This window comes from Prionailurus bengalensis, chromosome D2 (assembly GCF_016509475.1).
Source record: "Prionailurus bengalensis isolate Pbe53 chromosome D2, Fcat_Pben_1.1_paternal_pri, whole genome shotgun sequence".
NCBI classification, from domain to species: domain Eukaryota; kingdom Metazoa; phylum Chordata; class Mammalia; order Carnivora; family Felidae; genus Prionailurus; species Prionailurus bengalensis.
The window spans coordinates 44496937-44513661 of record NC_057351.1 but is presented as its reverse complement, the minus strand read 5'-3'; the positions used below and the strand labels follow the sequence as shown (position 1 = coordinate 44513661).

Below are 16725 nucleotides of genomic sequence, written 5' to 3'. Positions count from 1 at the left end.
GCCAGCCTCCCTCCGTCTGCCTCCCCTGGGAGACCCAGCCAGAGAGGAGCTGGTGCCCACAGGCTGGGCATGAACCCCCTCCTGATAACAGCAGCTCACTGGGGAGTGGGGGTGGGGACAAGCCTGGTCTTTGTCCCTCCTCCATTCTTCCCCTCGCAGTTTGAGGTGGAGGCCTCAGGAGTGAGAGTTGCAAGGTGGGGGACAGAGGGAGGGGAGAAAGAGATGCTGCGGGCGTCAGAGGCCAGGCCCTGGGTCTCTCTCCCATCGCGACACCAACAGGTGAAGACCATGCTTCTCTGCTTTTTATTTTCCTATACGCTGTCAGAGCGATACAGCCCTGGGATGATCTTAGGTCACTGATTTGAGACACGCCACAGGTGCAGTGTGTGCACACGTGTGTTTGGTGGGCATGCAGACATGTGCAGGTAGAAGAGTGTGCCCGAAAATGTATGTGTGCACAAGAGGGTGGGCCATGGCAGAAATAGCACTGGGGAAGTAGGAAGGGGATAGCGGTGAAGAACAGATTCCGGCGCATGAAAGTCTGTGCTCGGCTTCAACTGCTGGCCGCGGGAGATGCAGTGCTGGCCTGCCCACGTCAGTGAAATGCCCAGCCCGGGTGCAGCGGCAGCTCGTAATTAGCTGGCGTGTCCCACGGAGCCATCGCCATTGTCATCGCCTGGACAATCACAGCACACAGCATTTGAGGAGAGGCAGATGACTCTGGGAAGCAGGAGGGCCTGGGCTGAGCCTGGGGTGCAGGCTGTTGAGATGAGAAGTGGGTGCCGAGCACATGGCAGGGCAGGTGTTTTGGGGTGTGGGGTCCCAAATCCAGCACAGCCTGGGTGACAGGGCCACTTCCAACGCCTGAAGGCTCATGGGGTGATCTTGGGTCTGTGTGTATGAGGGGGAGGTGAGGGAGGTGGATGCGTCCCAGAAGAAAAGGTGAGCCAATGGGCACCCTACATCCTGGGGTCCTGGCTGGGGAGCAGCCCTTTGGTCTGAAAGCAAACAGCACACATATGTTTAGCTCCAGGAGGGTCCCACTGGGAGCATTCTCCCAGTGACCCTCCATGTTTAGGGTCACCAAGCAGTGAAGTGCGGTCGCATGGAGAGGCCAGGTTGTGTCCTGGCTGGGGGATGGGCCTTCTCCGAGGCCACATTGTGGCCTGGAGGAAGGAGCCTGCAATATCTAAGGCCACCAGCAAGACCTCCCCCCCGGGGCCGTCCCCTAGGCTCTCAGACTCCTGCAGTCCGTCAGAACTGAGCTCCCCTCACCCCCACCGTCCAGTTGTCCTCTTCCTCTACTCCCTCTGGGGGGCCTGCGTCTCCTCTCGCCCTGCGGCCGCAGTCGCCTCATTTCTTGCCTGTCTTACAGCACCAGCTTCCTCCAGGCTTCTCCCTGCCCGCTCATTACATTCCAGCTGTCCTTCTCCAGCCGCTGCAGGGAACCCAACCACCCCGCAAGGTCGACCGAGCCTACCTCAAAGCCCTAGCTAAGTCCTCCAAGGGCTCCCTGCTTCCCCCAGGGTCAAGGCTAGAGACCCCTCAGGTCAGTATCTGATTGGGCCTCCCCACAGTTCCTACCACCTCTTGCCCTTCTTTTCTCCTCTTCTCTCCCCACCACTAGCTCCCGGAGTCCCTCTGGCTGCTCCTGGGTCACAGAGCAACATTCTGTTCCAGGACACGCCAAGCTCCCCAGTGGCCCCACTGTGTTCACACAGGCTCTTTTCTTGGCCTGGACTGCTCAACATCACCCCCATCCTGCCTGGCAACCCTTGCTTCACCTCCACCTTTCCTGGGGAGGCCTCGGGGACTTGCCTCTGCTTTCAGCACCCTGTGTGCTGATACCTCGATGGCAGTGCTTATCACACGTGTTAGGTGATGGCTGATATGCTGTCCCTCCCTGCCCAGTGCCCTAGCCCGGCCCAGAATTCCCCCCAGGACATTCCCTCCACTGCCTTTCCTCACTGCTTGTCTCCGTCCTGGCCTCTGTGGCTGTTCACAGTGCCCAGGGTCAGGGCTAGGGGGTGAGTCGTCCCTGGAGCTGGAGCATCGAGGGAGCTGTGCTCCTGGGAGAGGCAGGGATTCTGCAACTGCAGGGGGCAGCCCAGGGCTCCCCCTCTCTGGGACACCCAGGGGGCAGCCTTGGGGACGTAAGGCAGGACATGGTCTTAGGTTTGCTAGGGAAGCCCAAGAGATCCCAGGAGCTGGGGGTGTTGCACCAGTGTGAACAGAGGGGCTGGATAGAGAGCTGTCAGCTGAGGGGGAAGGGTAGCCTCGGGGCCTGTGCACACGGCATTTCCAGCGTTCCAGAATATGGCCTTCTCTAATCGCCATCGACATTCCGTTCCATAGGCACTTGGGCTGACAGCTGCCCTTCTTTTAATAGCCACAAGTATTCTGGGTGACATCCTAATCTCAGGGCATTCATAGCGAGCACATAACAGCTTACAACACCCACCCCCCAGGTACATCCAGCCTCCAGTCACGCAGACAGCATGGTCACACGCAGTTTAGAGCGGACAGGTTGGGGCATACTCAGTCCTATGCCCTGTGGTGTCACAGAGACAGAGAATATGTGCTGGGCACATGGTCACACACATGCACAAGTTACACTCCACTGACTCACTGCACACCACATACCACATACTGTCACGGTCACACATACTTACACACACAAGCTATACAATCATCACAGCACTGTAGAGCTACCACCACCTGCCATGCATGTGCATAGTCAGGGTCACGCAATCACAGACACTCTCAGGTACAGTCACAGACCACATTCAGGCATGCTCGGAGCATCTTGGAGTCACAGAGACCCCCAGGCACCCCAGGCAGGCAAGGGAAATCTGGATGGGGAGGGAGTGATTCCCAGAGGGCATTGGGCCCGCCCACAAGAACAGCTCCCCTTTCCAGGCCACTCCCTGGGCTACTTGCCCCCTGTCCCCACCCCCTTATAGACTGGCAGGTGCCGGGCCCAATCACCTGCCCAGGCGTCTCTGCTTCCCGTCCCTGGGGCCTGACAGGGGCCTTGGCTTCCATGTCCTCCAGGCCCTGACTGCAGGGGAACCGTCCACTCACTTGCTGCGCAGCCCCCCACACAGCTGCCGCCTCCGTGTCCATCCAGCCCTGGGGAAGGTGAGAGAGCCACTATGAGGTGAGAGGGACATTCCAGAGTCTTGCTCTTGCCCTCTTCCCCAGCCAAGTGTCTCTTCGTCGTCCACACAGATATTCACTGAGGCAGGTCTGTGATACTGTAGGCTTGCTGGTCACCAAATCCCTGCAAATTCTGAGTGCATGTGTTCATGTGTGTGTGTGTGTGTGTGCATTTGTGTGCCTTCTTAAGCATGTGGGATGGGTCTGTCTTCATTCTTTGATGTCGTGCACTACAGTGGTTCAAGGCAGGGACCACTGGCAGCTCCTCCCTCGGCCCCTTAACAGAGACCTCCAGGGATGGAAGCAGTGGCAAAAGGTCAGTGGCAATTCTTGGTGAGGCCCATGGTGGGCCCTGTAGTTACAGTGATGGAGAAGCCCAGGTGTGGCTGGGAGACAGGAGCCCACAGCACAGAAGTCTCTCCTGGGGACAGCTAGCTCCTGCCTGTCTCTTGGGAGGCCCCTCTAGGGCCACAAATGCCTGTCTTTTCAAGCTGTGGCTCTAAGCTCCTGGAATAATGCCAGCATGGAAGAGAGATGGCCTAGAGCTGGAAGATGCATGTTCAGTCCTGGTCCTGCTCCTGGGTGACCTTGGGCCAATGCATTGCCTCACCAGGGTCCCTGCCTGTCAGGGGCGGATGGTGCAAGGGAAAGCCATGGAACAGTTGTGAAGGGCTCTTCCTGACCGCATCCCAGGGTCCTGAGGGTCCCTGAGTCTCAGAGGCAGCCTTGCCCAGAGGCCTGAGGCTGGCCTGGTTGGGGAAAGGAGGGCAAGGTGCTAGCCATCAAGGGCCCAGCATTCTTACCACCTCACTCTCTGAGCCTAGGGATGCCTGGCGTCTCCGTCCAGAGATCCAGCTGAGGTCCGAGGCCTGGCTGCTGAGTGTGGAGCGGTGGGTAGAGCGGTAGCTGGCGTAGGGGCCAGTGTGCTGGCCCGACACGCCCAGCAGCACCCCCAGGCAGGGCAGGTGCTGGGCAATGGCCATTCTGCAAGAACAACACATCTGGTTAGGAGATGGGGGTGGACCAACAGACTGATACAGGGCTAATGGGAGTGGAGAGAAAGCCACTGGGGAAATGGGGGAGTTTCACACATTGTAGTTATGAGGACAGACAATTGATAGGGTGATGGCGATGGACAAAAAGACACTGGCAGTCAGAGGAGGTGATGAGGAAGGACAGACAGATGCTGGGGTGAAAGAGACTGGCAGGTTCATAGTGTTGGGGATGGACAGACACTGAGGCCATGGGCATGGAGGGAGAGGCTTTGGGTAGCAGGTTCAGCAAGGTGTTTGGTTTCAGCTCTCACGTGGCTGGCCCAAGGCACATCTCTTCCAATGGGGACCAGGGACGCTCCTCTGAGCCTGCAGCTGGCCTCAGCAGGGTGGGGAGTTACTGACACCACCAGGCAAAAGAAAGCACTGAAGGCCTCCTCATGCAAGAGGCCAGCTGTGCTGGGATTCTATCAGCAGAGAAGGCTCTGGGCCAGAACCAGTCCCAGGCCTCTGCTAGGGCCCTTGAACTCTCCCGACTGTGGTCTCTCTAGGACATTGCTCTCTGGGGACTTCTCTTTCTAGCGGGTATCACTGCTTATTGGCCATCTTGGCTGCTTTTGGGCCCTGGCTCCAAAAATTCCATAGTCAGGATTGGACACTGCCCAGGGAGCTCTGATGTCCCTCCAAGCTGAGCCCCCTGGGAAACTGGGGCAGTGGGTAGGGGGGGTGCACAGCGGCTCCAGACCCCACCTAGTGTCACTGGCTGCTCCCAGCTGCTAGAGGTCCCCACATATACAAGAGATAGGAAAGATGGCTGGCCTCTGCCCCCATTCACTGCTTCAGGCCCTCTGTGCCCATGAGGGTGGGTCTGGAGACCTGGGGCTGGGTCCCGGAGGAGGGCCGCACCTGTACTTGGGGTGGGTGATGGCATAAATGATGGGGTTGTGGATGGCAGAGGCCTTGGCGATGACAGCTGGCACCGAGTTCATGTAGGGTGTCAGCACATGCGCGTACCTAGGACAGAGAAGCAGTGGTCCCCCTGCCAGCTGGCCCTCCTAGAGCCTCCACAGCCCACCTTCCCACTCAGGAACCTTCTTCCTCTAGGCCAGGCCCTGCAGGGCACAGCCCAACCTGGCCCAAACCAGCACAGCCAAGTCAGCCCCCCAGGAGGGACTGCCATGCAGGGAGCGTTCTGACCGGAGGTGAGCGGGAACCAGGGGAGCAGTTGAGGGAGGGCGGCTGAGAGGAAGATGTGCCAGGTTGGGAGGTTCCGCCAGGTCCACTATAGCTTGGAGTCTGTGCTGCTGGCAATAAGCCCTCCCCACCCCCAGTGACTCTGGCCCTCCGCCCATCTCCTCCCCCACCCCACCCAACCCTGAGACCCACTGCTTCCCTGGCTGCCTTAGAGTGATTTCACCAGAGAGCTTTAGGGAGGACCAGGCCATTCCTGCACAAGGAGGTCTCGTACCCAAACAAGTCCCAGGATTAATAAGTATCACTGTCTCAAGGTGCTCCTGCATTCTGGCCTATGTCCACGCTGCTGTGGACATCAAGGTCCCCAGACTCTAGCCACAAAGGACGAGCAGGCAGGGGGTGAGTGGCTCTCCTGGCTGTGTGTCCACAGGTGAAGAGGGAGCCAGAAACTCAGAGAGAGTCAAGTGTTCCCGTGGGATCTGGCAGGACCTGGTAGCCCTTGTAGGCCCTCAGGTCAAATCCACTGTGGTCCAGAGCTCCCTGCAGCCCTAACCTGGTATGTGTTCCAGTGCCTCCAGGAGCAGGTGCGCCCATCTCCTGCAGGGAACCTTACAGCCCGGGGAGAATGAACAAAGTTCTGAGGACTGACTTCGGTTGTGGGGATGGCTGGCTTGGGCTTAGACTGAGGAGGGTCCCCTTACCCTCCTCCCTCCCCTCTCCGGCCCCTGCCCCAGCCCCTTAGGCACTGCTCACCCAGCAAAGGCCATCAGGGCCACAATGGAGTAGGGGGCCCAGGAGAGCACGAAGAGAAGGATGACCAGCAGCTCGATCTTGGCCATTTTCCACTCTCTCTGCAGCCGCTGCCGTTGCCGGGGGGACCTACCACCACCCTCGCAGGCCCTGAAGGTCTGGAGAGCCCTAGGACGGGTGCAAAGTCCGAGTCTGACCCCACTCTGGATGCAGTGAGTGCCATGATCATGGCCGCTGTGGGGGAGGCTGCCTGGACCTACCTGGTCATTCCCTCCAATGCAGGAAGCCCTGACTCCCAAAAAATTCTCCACAACATCCAGCCTAAGCTGACTCCTTGTGGTTCCCCCTGTGATGTCTTCTCTACCCCCACAGACCTCCTGACCAAGCCTAAAGGTCCCCTCCTCAGAAGTCCCCATCTTCTGAGACTCCTCTAAGCACCCAGGTTGCTCTCATCTCTAGACATCCCATCTACTATGCACGTGTGCTCAGCTTGTCCTTGCCCACCTGGAGCTGGGAATGTCCTGGGTGGGTGCACATGTGAGCCTGGGGGCAGGGTAGGGGCACCCTGGAAAGGGGTATGGCTACCCTCCCATCCAGCCCCTCCTCGCACCCAGCTCTTACTGGCCTGTCTCCCGGATGGCCCTGAAGATGAAGATGTAGCAGTAGACGATGACCAGCAGGGGCAAGAAGAACACAAAGCAGAAGAGCAGCATGGTGTAGGCTCGAACTGATGGCGTGAAGCTCATGTAGTCCCAGGAGCAGGAGGTCAGAAGCCCCTCTGGTACGTAGGCGCCTGGAATCCGGGGTGGGGGGCAGGTGCTCAGCCTTCAGGGTAGTGTGATTCAGGCTCCTCCTCCAGCAGGGGCTCTGGAGGTGGGGTCTGGGATCCCTGAACACTGGTCCCAAGCCCCGCCCTTCCCAGTTCAGTACGGAAAGCAGGGCACCTGGAGGGGAGCTTTCCAAGCCAGTTCTAGCAGGCAAAGCCCACTGCTGCCCATTTTTGCCAGTTTGGAACAGAGACCTCACCATAGCCCCAGGGTCTCACTCCACCATATTTGGCCAGGTGCTCGATCCTGCCACAGAAAGGTGGGTGCCTTCCTGCTAACTCTCCTACCCGCTCAAGCCCCACACCCCAACGCCTGCGTGTCTGACTCTGCAACTCAGCATTGGATACACCTGTCACTTCCCACCACCCAAAAGCCATGTGGTCTTCCCCTGTACTGGGAGAGGGGAACCCCGGTCACGCTCTGATTGCTGATGGCACATCAGTTTTCCCTGCTGCTAGTCGTGTGCCCTGAATATCCATCTGCCTTGAGCCTCAAGCACTCCCTTGGCCCCACCTGCCAGCTGGCCACCCCAAGTCTACCAACCTGCCCCTTGAACATGCCCTTCCCAGCTTATCTTCCCCTCTCCCGATTCCCCCAGTCCACTTACTCCAGCCAAAGAAGGGTGGCAGACTCCAGGCTAGGGCATAGAGCCAGACGCCCAGCAGGACAAGCGCCGCCCGCCTCTTGGACACCACCCCGATGGTGGCCAGTGGGTGCGTGATCACCAGGTAGCGGTCCAGAGCAATGGCCATCAGGGTGATCATGGAGGTGATGCCAAAGAGAGCCCCACAGAAGGCATAGAACTCGCAGCCTGTGGGCACAGCTCCCTGACCTCAGATCTTGGCAGGAGCCCATGAGGTACCCCAGGGGAGGGAGCGTCTGAGGATGTCGCATACTCAGCTCCTGCCTTCTCTCCAGAAAAGCAGCCCTGAGCCCCTCTCCAGCCTGGCTACTTGCCACATCTGGCCCAGAAGCTGAGTTTTCCCTCTTGCTTACTCATGGGATTGAGGGCGGCCACCCATTCTCTGCCCAGGAAGAGCAGATCACCTCCTTGTACAAGGCCACCCTCCACTGTGGGCATGGCCCACCACAACCCTCCTCCTCCCTCCAGCATGAGGGAACCCTGAACGTCTACCTGCCTCCCCGAAGAGCCACCGCTTATGGAGGCTGCTGGCAAAGAAGACAGGGGCCTGGGTGAAGGACATGAAAAAGTCACTGACCGCGAGGTTGATAATGAACATGTTGGCAGGTGTCCTGAGTCCTCTGCTCCTGTGGAGGGTCAGAAGCTGTCAGGAGGTGCTTCTGCTGGGGAACTTCCCTGAACTACATGTGCACACACACACGCGTGCCCACGCACACATGTGCACATGTACAGTCACCAGCCACTGGGCCACAATCCGTCTTGCTGCCTAGCCAGCACCAGCCAGACAGCTCTGGAGCCTGACAGTGTGGACTAAGAAGTGAGGTCCCCTGAAAGACAGCAACTCTTGCCCTGTATGGAGAGCAATACCACTCCCAGAGTGTCGTGCAGCCCAGCAGAAGCAGGAGCTAGCTCTAGGGCTCATCTGTTTCCTCCTCTCTCCTTCTGGAACCCTCTGCATGACCCACACTCTCTCCTTGGACACACCCCTCACTCCTCTGAACCCCTCCAGGCCAAGTTCTCCCAAGTGGCTCCTCCTGCGGAGCTTCTCACATCTTCCTCCTCAGGTGCCCCTCCTTGTCCCCCTCATTTCAGTATTTCTGCAGTCTTCACCCTCGGGGATGGCCCAGGCTGTGCCCTACAGGTCAGGCACTTTCACAGACTTCTCTCCCATAATTATCCATCTTTGCATCTATCCCCTCCCTCTTTTCCAGATGGGAACACGGAGGTTCCCACCCAGGAAGTGGCTTCTTCCAGATAACAAGGCTCAGTAAGTGGCACTGCCAGGATTCAAACACTTATTTGATGGGCACTGCACAGGAGTAGATTTACTTAACCATCACATTGACTCCATGAAATCAATCACAACTCTGTTTTGCCAACAAGAAAAACGGACTCCCAGAGGATAAGTGACTTGTTCAAAGTCGGTTCAGCTAATAGGTAGTAGGGTCAGAATTCACTTCTTCACCTCCTGTCTCACCATTCAGCCCAAGAATGGGGCAAGTGGGGAAAGAAGCTGGGGGTGGTTTCCAAGGGTGGCTGCTGAGAGTCTTGAGGATTAAGGGTCCTGTTGCCTGGGCTGCTCTTTGAGGCAGAGGAAGGATACCCACTGGGGCAGGTGACATGGAGGTAAGCTGAGAGCAGGGTAGAATGGACAGAGGCTCGGATATTGTAGGGACATTTGTCTTACAGAAACTATGCCTGGGGCCCATTGGCATGTGCCACTCAAGTTGCCCTGGACTACTCTTTGGCCCCTTCCCTGAGCTGGAAGATGGAGGCCTGCCCTGAGACCACTGAGGGCTTGGCCGTGGTGTCCCCACCCAGGCTCAACAGAGCCCTGGCAGAACTGGCACTAGAATTCCTGCCCTGTCTTTGCATGGCCAGCTGCCCTCAGTGCCCATGCCCACCAACCAGGTACCTGCAGAAAGTATAGATGACCATCAGATTGCCCAGAATCCCTGTGAGCCCCACCAGCAGGATCACTGTGCCCAGGGTGTAGTGGGCATGGTCCGGAACATCAACTGTGGGAAAAGGTATCCAGGCAGCAGCCTGAGCCCTGGCTGCCTGCGGAGAGACAGAGAAATAAGAGCATCACGTTATCCTGTCATCTTCAAATAACCCCGAGAAAGAAGGGTTAGGGTTCCCATAGGGTGGGTAGGGAGACTGAGGCTCAGAGTGGCACAGCCACTTGCCACACTACTAGGAAGTGGCTGAACCAGAGTGGAAATTCAGATCTCTCTGAAGTCAAGCTCAAGCTACTATACCATGACACAGAGGCACAAGGATTCTAGGATCATCTGTTGGAGGCTGGTTGGACAGACAGACACATGTCTGACAAGGAGGAACATGGCTGGAGTAAGTCTACCTTTCCTTGGGGAGAAGGCAGAGCCATCCCGTGGGTGGCTTTCTCTCCACTATATGGCCCTGACCCAAGCACTCAAGATGGTCCGCAATGGTATTCTAGGCCCTGTAGACTCTGGGGTGGTGGGGTTGGGTAGAGCCCCTCTCCTCAAGACCCCCAGCCTCAAAGACTGCCACAGTATAATGGAATGGGGCTGAGTTTGATGCCTGGCATGGGAGAGAGGAAAGGAATTTCCCTTTAAAAAGAAAGCTTACGGGGCACTTGGCTTGCTCGGTCAGAATAGCATATGACTCTTGATCCCGGAGTCATGAGTTTGATGTTGGGTGTAGAGATTAATTAAATAAATAAACTAAAAAAAAAAAAAAAAAGAACACTTAAGTCTCCCATGACCTCCCAGGGAGGTCATGACCCTATAGGCCAGTACAAAGGGCTTTAAAGACCCCTCTGCCCTAGCTCCTTTCCTGGGAAGGAGGACAAGTTAGTCTCTGGCTTGCCTCCTATAGCTACAGAGCCTTTCCATCCTATCCAGGATATAGGCCTGCATCCCAGGGTCCTAAGGGCCAGCCCTCCCCACTTAACAGTGGGTTTGGGGGCTATGGTCCTGGGGCCCTGGCAGGATCTTGGACGCAACAGAAGGCACCTAACACTTCACTCTGGGCTGGACAAATCCAGAGACCTAGGGTATGCCTTCCTCTCTGGAAGGCTTCATGGGACATCCAACCACCCTCAGAAAAGAATGGATGCAGCCAAGGACAGATCTGGCCATTCCAGCCCCTTGTCATTTAGGGCTGGCCTTTCTGTTCCTCGAATGCACTCCACAGGGAAAGACATTCCCTACACTGTCTTCCTTGTCCTCTTTGTGGGATAGACTCAGAGAGGTCCAGTAACATGCCCAAGGTCCCACAGTAGAGCTCAGGCCATTTCTATCTCCCTGTCAAAGCCCCTGTGTGTTCCCAACATGGAGGTCAGGGTGAGGGGAGGGGAGGCTCTGTGTGTGCACACGCTGGCCTCTGGCTTACCGTGGGACTGATGGGTAGAGGTTGGTCCAGGCTGGAAGTGCTGCTCCGGTAGCCATCCCACCTGCTGGGTGAAGCTGGGGTGGCCACACAGCTGGGCTCCTGGGTTCTGGGCCCTGAAGGAGGGTTCATCCTGAAGTAGGGCTGTCCTTTCTCAAGCCCACAGAGAAGTCAAGGGCACAAGGTGCTCAGGATATTAGCTGTGCCCCGTCTCCCAAATTTCCTCCTTCCTTAGCATCCCTGCTTGATTGGCTGGCTGCCTGTTCCTGCATCCAGCATGGACTGAGCCTGGAGCTGCTCTTCCAGCTGATGACTGCTGTGTCCAGTGAAGCACAAAGGAACGAGTGTCACAGTTATGGCGACTCACAGCCACGGGGTCTGTCCCCACCTTTAAGTAGCGGAGCAGGGAGTGCACATGCCCAGTTGCTCGGTCCTGCAGGCTCCCTCAGATACAGGTCCCTGGGTATCTGTCCACAGAAGGTTTGATGATGGTAGTATACATGTGTGAAAGTGTGTGTGTGTGTGTGTGTGTGTGTGTGTGCGCATGCGCATGAGTATGAGAGTGTGTATCAGTGTGAATGTGTGTGTATATGTGTATTTCAGGGGAGACTGTTGTGCTTGGCCTCCTGGAAATTGGACAGGAGCCTTTGTTCTCCCCTCTGACAAGGCTCTCTCTCTTCCCCGAGCTCATCAAGAACAGCGTCTGCTCCCTCAATGATGCCTGGGGTTTCCCAGTGGCGCCCAGCTTCACCCTTTCCGTGGGGTGCCCTGCCCTCAGGTTCAGCCCGCATGAGTCCATCACGTCTTCACAACCACCCCCCTCCCAGAACCAAGGCTGGTCACCCACTCCACAGATGAAGAAGCTGAGGATGTACCAGGATATCACACAATCAGGGTGAGATCACATCACAAGGCATTTTGTTTATTTCTTGCCTTTGATAATAAATTTTTTAAATTTTTATTCATTTATGTTGGGGGGCATACAGAGAGAGGGAGAGAGAGGATCCCCAGCAGACTCCACGCCATCAGCACACAGCCTGGTGAGGGGTTCAAACTCACAAACTGTGAGATCATGACCTGAGCCGAAACCAAGTGTTGGACGCTTAACCAACTGAGCTACCCAGGCGTCCTGATAATAAACTTTTTTATTGGAGTATAAAGACTTTAAAAATCCAAAAAGGCAAATCTGGTAGAGACCTGGGGACTCAGGCCTGGCTGAGATGAGTGAGTGTCGGGGTGGAAGGTCCCCTCTTGGAGGAGGCAGCAGGAGCCAAGTGAAGAGCCCAGAGCTGAGCAATCTTCACAGGGGGCCCACTTGGCTTCCAGGAACATCTTACTTGGGAGTGTGTCCAGAGGCACAGCGCAGAGATTTGTAGAGCCCTGGAGTGGAGACATATGCCGTCTCCTCCTCCAGGACTCCCCCCACCCCCAGTCTCTACAAACAGTTTTCCTTAAGCCCCAGATTTGGGTGGGATGGGGGGCAGGGGGGAGCACCCACACTCGGAGAGAAGCTACACTTCCCAACAGGCGCCAGCTCGTGGTTCAGACACACTTCCTCCTGGGACCTTCCATGTCAGTCTTAGGCTCACAGAGGCTCATTTGGGTGGTGGGTGAGGCTGGACCCCGGCTTTGTTTCTCCCTGTAGTGCCCAGCATGGACTTACCAACTGCTGGCCTTTGAATATGGGGTTCTACCTACTGATCTCAGCTGGGAGCCACTCTGAACTGACACCAAGACCCATTCACTATTCTCCCCAATTTTCTACCCTGATAATTGGGAAAGAATGCAGGTGAAGTACCTAGCACCAGGGGCCCCCAGAAGTGTTTGCCAGTGGACAGATGAGCAGAGGCCATACCCTGGGCACCATAAACCTCAAAACAACTCCTAAAGTCCTGAGATATTGAATCCCTCACACCTGGGGCCTTCAGAAGCCCATGGCCCATTTTACATCATCCTCCATGGCTGATGCACAGCTGCCCTTGGAGGTGATGCTGAGATGTCCCACCCTCTCGTCCTGTGCCACGACTCTTCAGGGGAGGGCCCACCGCAACCCTCTGGCTCCACACCTCTGCGCCCAGCTTCTGCTCAGAGCCTGCTGTCCAGGCTGAGCCAAGAGAGCCACGTGGGCAGCCTCAGCCTCCAAGGACACAGTGTTTAACTGTCCCCCTTGGGCATGCCACTGCCCAAGCTGTCCAAGTTACAAGCCATGGGTCCAAGGTGGGGAAGCCCTTGGCTTGCCATCACTCTCCTCAGACCTCACGGGTGCCCAACTGCACTCCCACCCCTGAGCCCCACTTCTGCTCCCTACTCTGCCCCCTAGATCTCTCTCCAGGCCTGGCTCAGAGTGGAACCCAGCCTTCCCGTGCCCATCCTGGCTTCTCTATCCACAGTCCCAGGGGCCCCACTCCATCCAGGAGTGAGCACAAGAACAGACAGGGAGGGGTCCTCAAACCCTTCACAGGCCCCACCCTAGTTAGTGCCCATTTCCTCGGAGGCCGGTCAGGCATCTCTTCCTCTCCCAGTCTGGTTGGTCTGGTCACTGAGGGCAGGCTGACCTCAGTGCTCAGGGCCAGTTGCTGGCTCTGGGGCCTTCTAGGTCCCAGGCCCCTGGAGCTGATAGCAGGCTGCCATCCCCACATATGGCTCCTCTCTTCATGGCCTTCCCTTTTCTCTTACCTGCCTCCTTACAGCCCATTCTTCATGCTACAGCCCTAAAGTCGTTTAGAACCACAAAGTCAGTCAGATAGCCTCATGCTTCATCCTTTGGTGGCTTCTGTTGCTCTTGAGACATAGACAAAGCCCCAGTTTGGCAAGGAGGTGAAGGAAAATAACACAGCACCACCCAGCACATGGCAAGAAGAGGCCTGCAATCCCCCACTGAATGCATGCTCCAGAACAGCCTTGTTTTCAGGAAGGAGCCACCAGGTGCAGGTGCCAGACAGTCTGGGTGTGGCTGCCTGCAAGCAGGGAAGTATCTGAGAATGCCAGCTTCTGGTACCTGAAGACCTTACTGGGAGCTGGACTTGGGCCATGTGGGAAGGGGATGCTTGATCGCATGGGGAGTTGAGTTCAGGTGCAAACCCTCCTTCTGGAGGAGGAGGAGCCAGCTTGGTGCCTGGGCCTCCGGGCTCATTCACCAAGGAGTCTTTATTGTGCCCCAGGTGAGCTGGCCTCCTCTTGGTCCACAGACCGCACACAGTCCCTCTGTCACCAGCTTCTGCTCATGCATTTCTCCTGAAACTTCCCTCCACCCCTTCTCTAGGTCTCTGTTCAAACGCCACCTCAAGGACGTGCCCGAGGACCCAACTGTTCACAGCCTCCTGTCCATCCTATGGGGCACTCACTAATTGTGTCATTTATAGTGATTGTCATCTGATTGTGTCCTCTCCCTCCCTGGATCACGAATGGGTCTGTTTGTTTCATCTTTGTGACCTAATGCCCTACAAAGTGCCTACACATTGTCTCTGGAAAATCTCCATGGTCCTTGCTTCTCAAAGTGCTGTCCAAGGACCGACCATATCATTGTCACCTGGAGCTTGCTAGAAACGCTCCAGACCTACTGAATCAGCTGACCCATCCACATTAAATGGGTGAGGTGCTGATCTAGACTCTTCAGAGGACGTAGGGGTGGTGGAAGCTGCCCTGAGGGCACACCGAGGCCACCCAGGGATTAGCAAGAGCAGTACATGCTGCCATGAAAGCTGGAAGGACAGCAGGAGGAAGGTGGGCCCTGGGACTCCAGGGGTGGGAGCGGTCCAGCAGGGTGCTGTTGATTGTGCTCACGAGTGGGAGCTGGAGCCTAGGTGGGGATGCGGCTGCTGGCAGAGGTGCCATGGTGAGCAGAGTGTGGAGCATGAACTCCCATCCCTCCTTTCTGGTCTCCTGTCTTCTGCACCTGCCTCCTACTGGCCAAACCTGCCTGGAAACCAGAGGTAGGGGGGCTTGACAGGTGTGGCTCCCTGGGAAAGAGAACAGAGTAGGGAAGGGCAGTGGGGGACATAGGTTATCGCTCTTCGACCCCACCCCCAACCTGCCACTGTAGCCAGTAGATGGTGTGGGTCCCCCACCCCAGCAGGCAGATCAGCTGTCTCAGCTCACCTACAGGTGCTCTTGCTCCTTGATTTGTTTCACCCCTCTCTAGGGGCTGCTCATGGAGGGGTGGCCTGAGTCTTGGGTGGGCAGAGGTATGAGCTGTTTGCCTGGCCGGCCTCTGGGTTCCCTGAACCAGCCTGAGCCACCCTTATGTCCAGCATGACCTAGGAGTCTATGCGCCATCACACGCATCACCCCCCCCCCCACACACACACACGCATGCACACACACACACACAGAGTGCCAGGAGAAAAAGGGGTTGTGTGTGCACTGTGGTACACAGTGGAGCCCTCACCCACAGCTCACCACTGACCTGCTGCTTGCTCCTCATACCTCACTGGCATGGCTGGAAGTGGGAAAAGCTTTCTAGGCCCCTCATCCTCAGGGGAGTTTTAGAAGCATAGGAAGCAGGAAGCCCGAGGGCCGCCCTCGGTGGCTTAGGGGGCCTGGGTGTCTGCACAGCCAAGGGGCCAGGGAGGCAGGGGGTATGACGTTTTATGTTAGATCAAGCATGAGTTAGACACAACTCAGTCTTGAGTCATCAGCCAACGCATAACCCACACTTGCTGGGGGACTAGAATCAACCAGCGTCATGGACACTGCCCACAGGGCCCTGATGCCAACTTTACTTTCTTCTGAGCCCCAGAATTCCTGTCTATTATGGAGAAGTCCTGAAAGGTCTTATAAGAAAAGCCAGGAGGGCAGGCCTCTGGCCCCTGCATTTCTGTCTTTCTGGCCACAGCACCAGCATCCAGGGAGACAGGTCTCTCTGGTCTAGCAGGCAGTCCTGTAGTGCCATTCCCATGCCATTCCCATCCTCTTTACTTCTAGGGATCAGCTTCCTCATCCTGAGGCTGGCAAGGGCTATCTGGTTACCCAGAGACTCCTGGGAAACTCCCAGGAGCTGTTGCCAGGGGAATATTAAATGTCTCAATGAGTATGTTCCTGTAGGCACCTAGCCAGCAGCTCACCTGGGCCGCCCCTCACCTGGAACCGGTGGGGTTACAGACAAACCCTGTCAGGATAGGGTCTTCTTTCCCAAGACCCAGAGTGGGGGTAGAGGGCATAAATTCAGAAATCCAGAAAAGCTTGCTCTTCTGCTAACCTCTGCTGTAGGGCGGGAGGTGTAACTCCGCCCTTTCACCTGCTGTGATCGCCATCCGTGCCCCTCCACCAGTATAGGCCTGCCCATAGGGAGCCAGCTAAGTGGCCCACTGGTCCTGCTAATGTCCCCAGAGGCATCCCAGAGTCCTTTTGTTCCCTGGGGCCCACCTCTTAGTGGTTCCTTCTGCCCTTACTCCCCATTCTGGGGTGCTACCACTGAGGAGCCTCTGTGCAGCCTGTGAGAGCCAAAAGAGGGACTAGCCTGGGTACAGCCATGGGGCAGAGTTTACACAGCACTGTGGGACCCTTTCCTGTACCTTCTGATGCCCACATTCTTGGCCAGGCACTAAGAGGTATTCCCTATGCCCATCTTGCCAAGTCCATGTGTGATGTTTCAGTAAGTCCAGTCTGGGGGTTCCAATCTCACACCCAGCCAAGCACCATGCACTTATCAAACCACAGCAGTGTGCCAGGTTCTGGGCTAGCATCAGTTATAGTGGCTGCCCTGGGCACGCTTGCTGTGTTATTGGGAGGCAAATGATGCAATCCTCCCCCCTAGACACTGGCCACTTTCTCCCCTTAGCTGGAA

At 56.8% G+C, this 16725-nt stretch overlaps 1 protein-coding gene across 1 annotated transcript; it reads right to left on the bottom strand.

Moving 5' to 3' along the window:
• Positions 1-284: 284 nt before the first annotated feature.
• On the bottom strand, positions 285-11469 carry OPN4 (opsin 4). The gene is made up of 10 exons (XM_043596769.1): positions 10944-11469; positions 9481-9626; positions 8058-8191; positions 7530-7733; positions 6717-6888; positions 6099-6263; positions 5058-5165; positions 3963-4143; positions 2989-3132; positions 285-676 (listed from the first exon to the last, which is right to left on the bottom strand). The coding sequence occupies exons 1-10, from the start codon at positions 11070-11072 to the stop codon at positions 596-598; spliced, it is 1464 nt and encodes a 487-aa protein (XP_043452704.1). The 5' UTR covers positions 11073-11469; the 3' UTR covers positions 285-595.
• Between the last annotated feature and the right edge of the window lie 5256 nt (positions 11470-16725).

Bases quoted from the DNA above. Each gene is read 5' to 3' on its own strand.
- OPN4 (XM_043596769.1), bottom strand. From the start codon at position 11,072: ATGAACCCTCCTTCAGGGCCCAGAACCCAGGAGCCCAGCTGTGTGGCC. The intron at 6,264-6,716 runs GTAAGAGCTGGG...CACCCGTCCTAG, and splicing joins GCCATCCGGGAGACAGGCCA to GGCTCTCCAGACCTTCAGGG. The intron at 3,133-3,962 runs GTAAGAATGCTG...CACCTTCCCCAG, and splicing joins TAGGCTCAGAGAGTGAGGTG to GGCTGGATGGACACGGAGGC.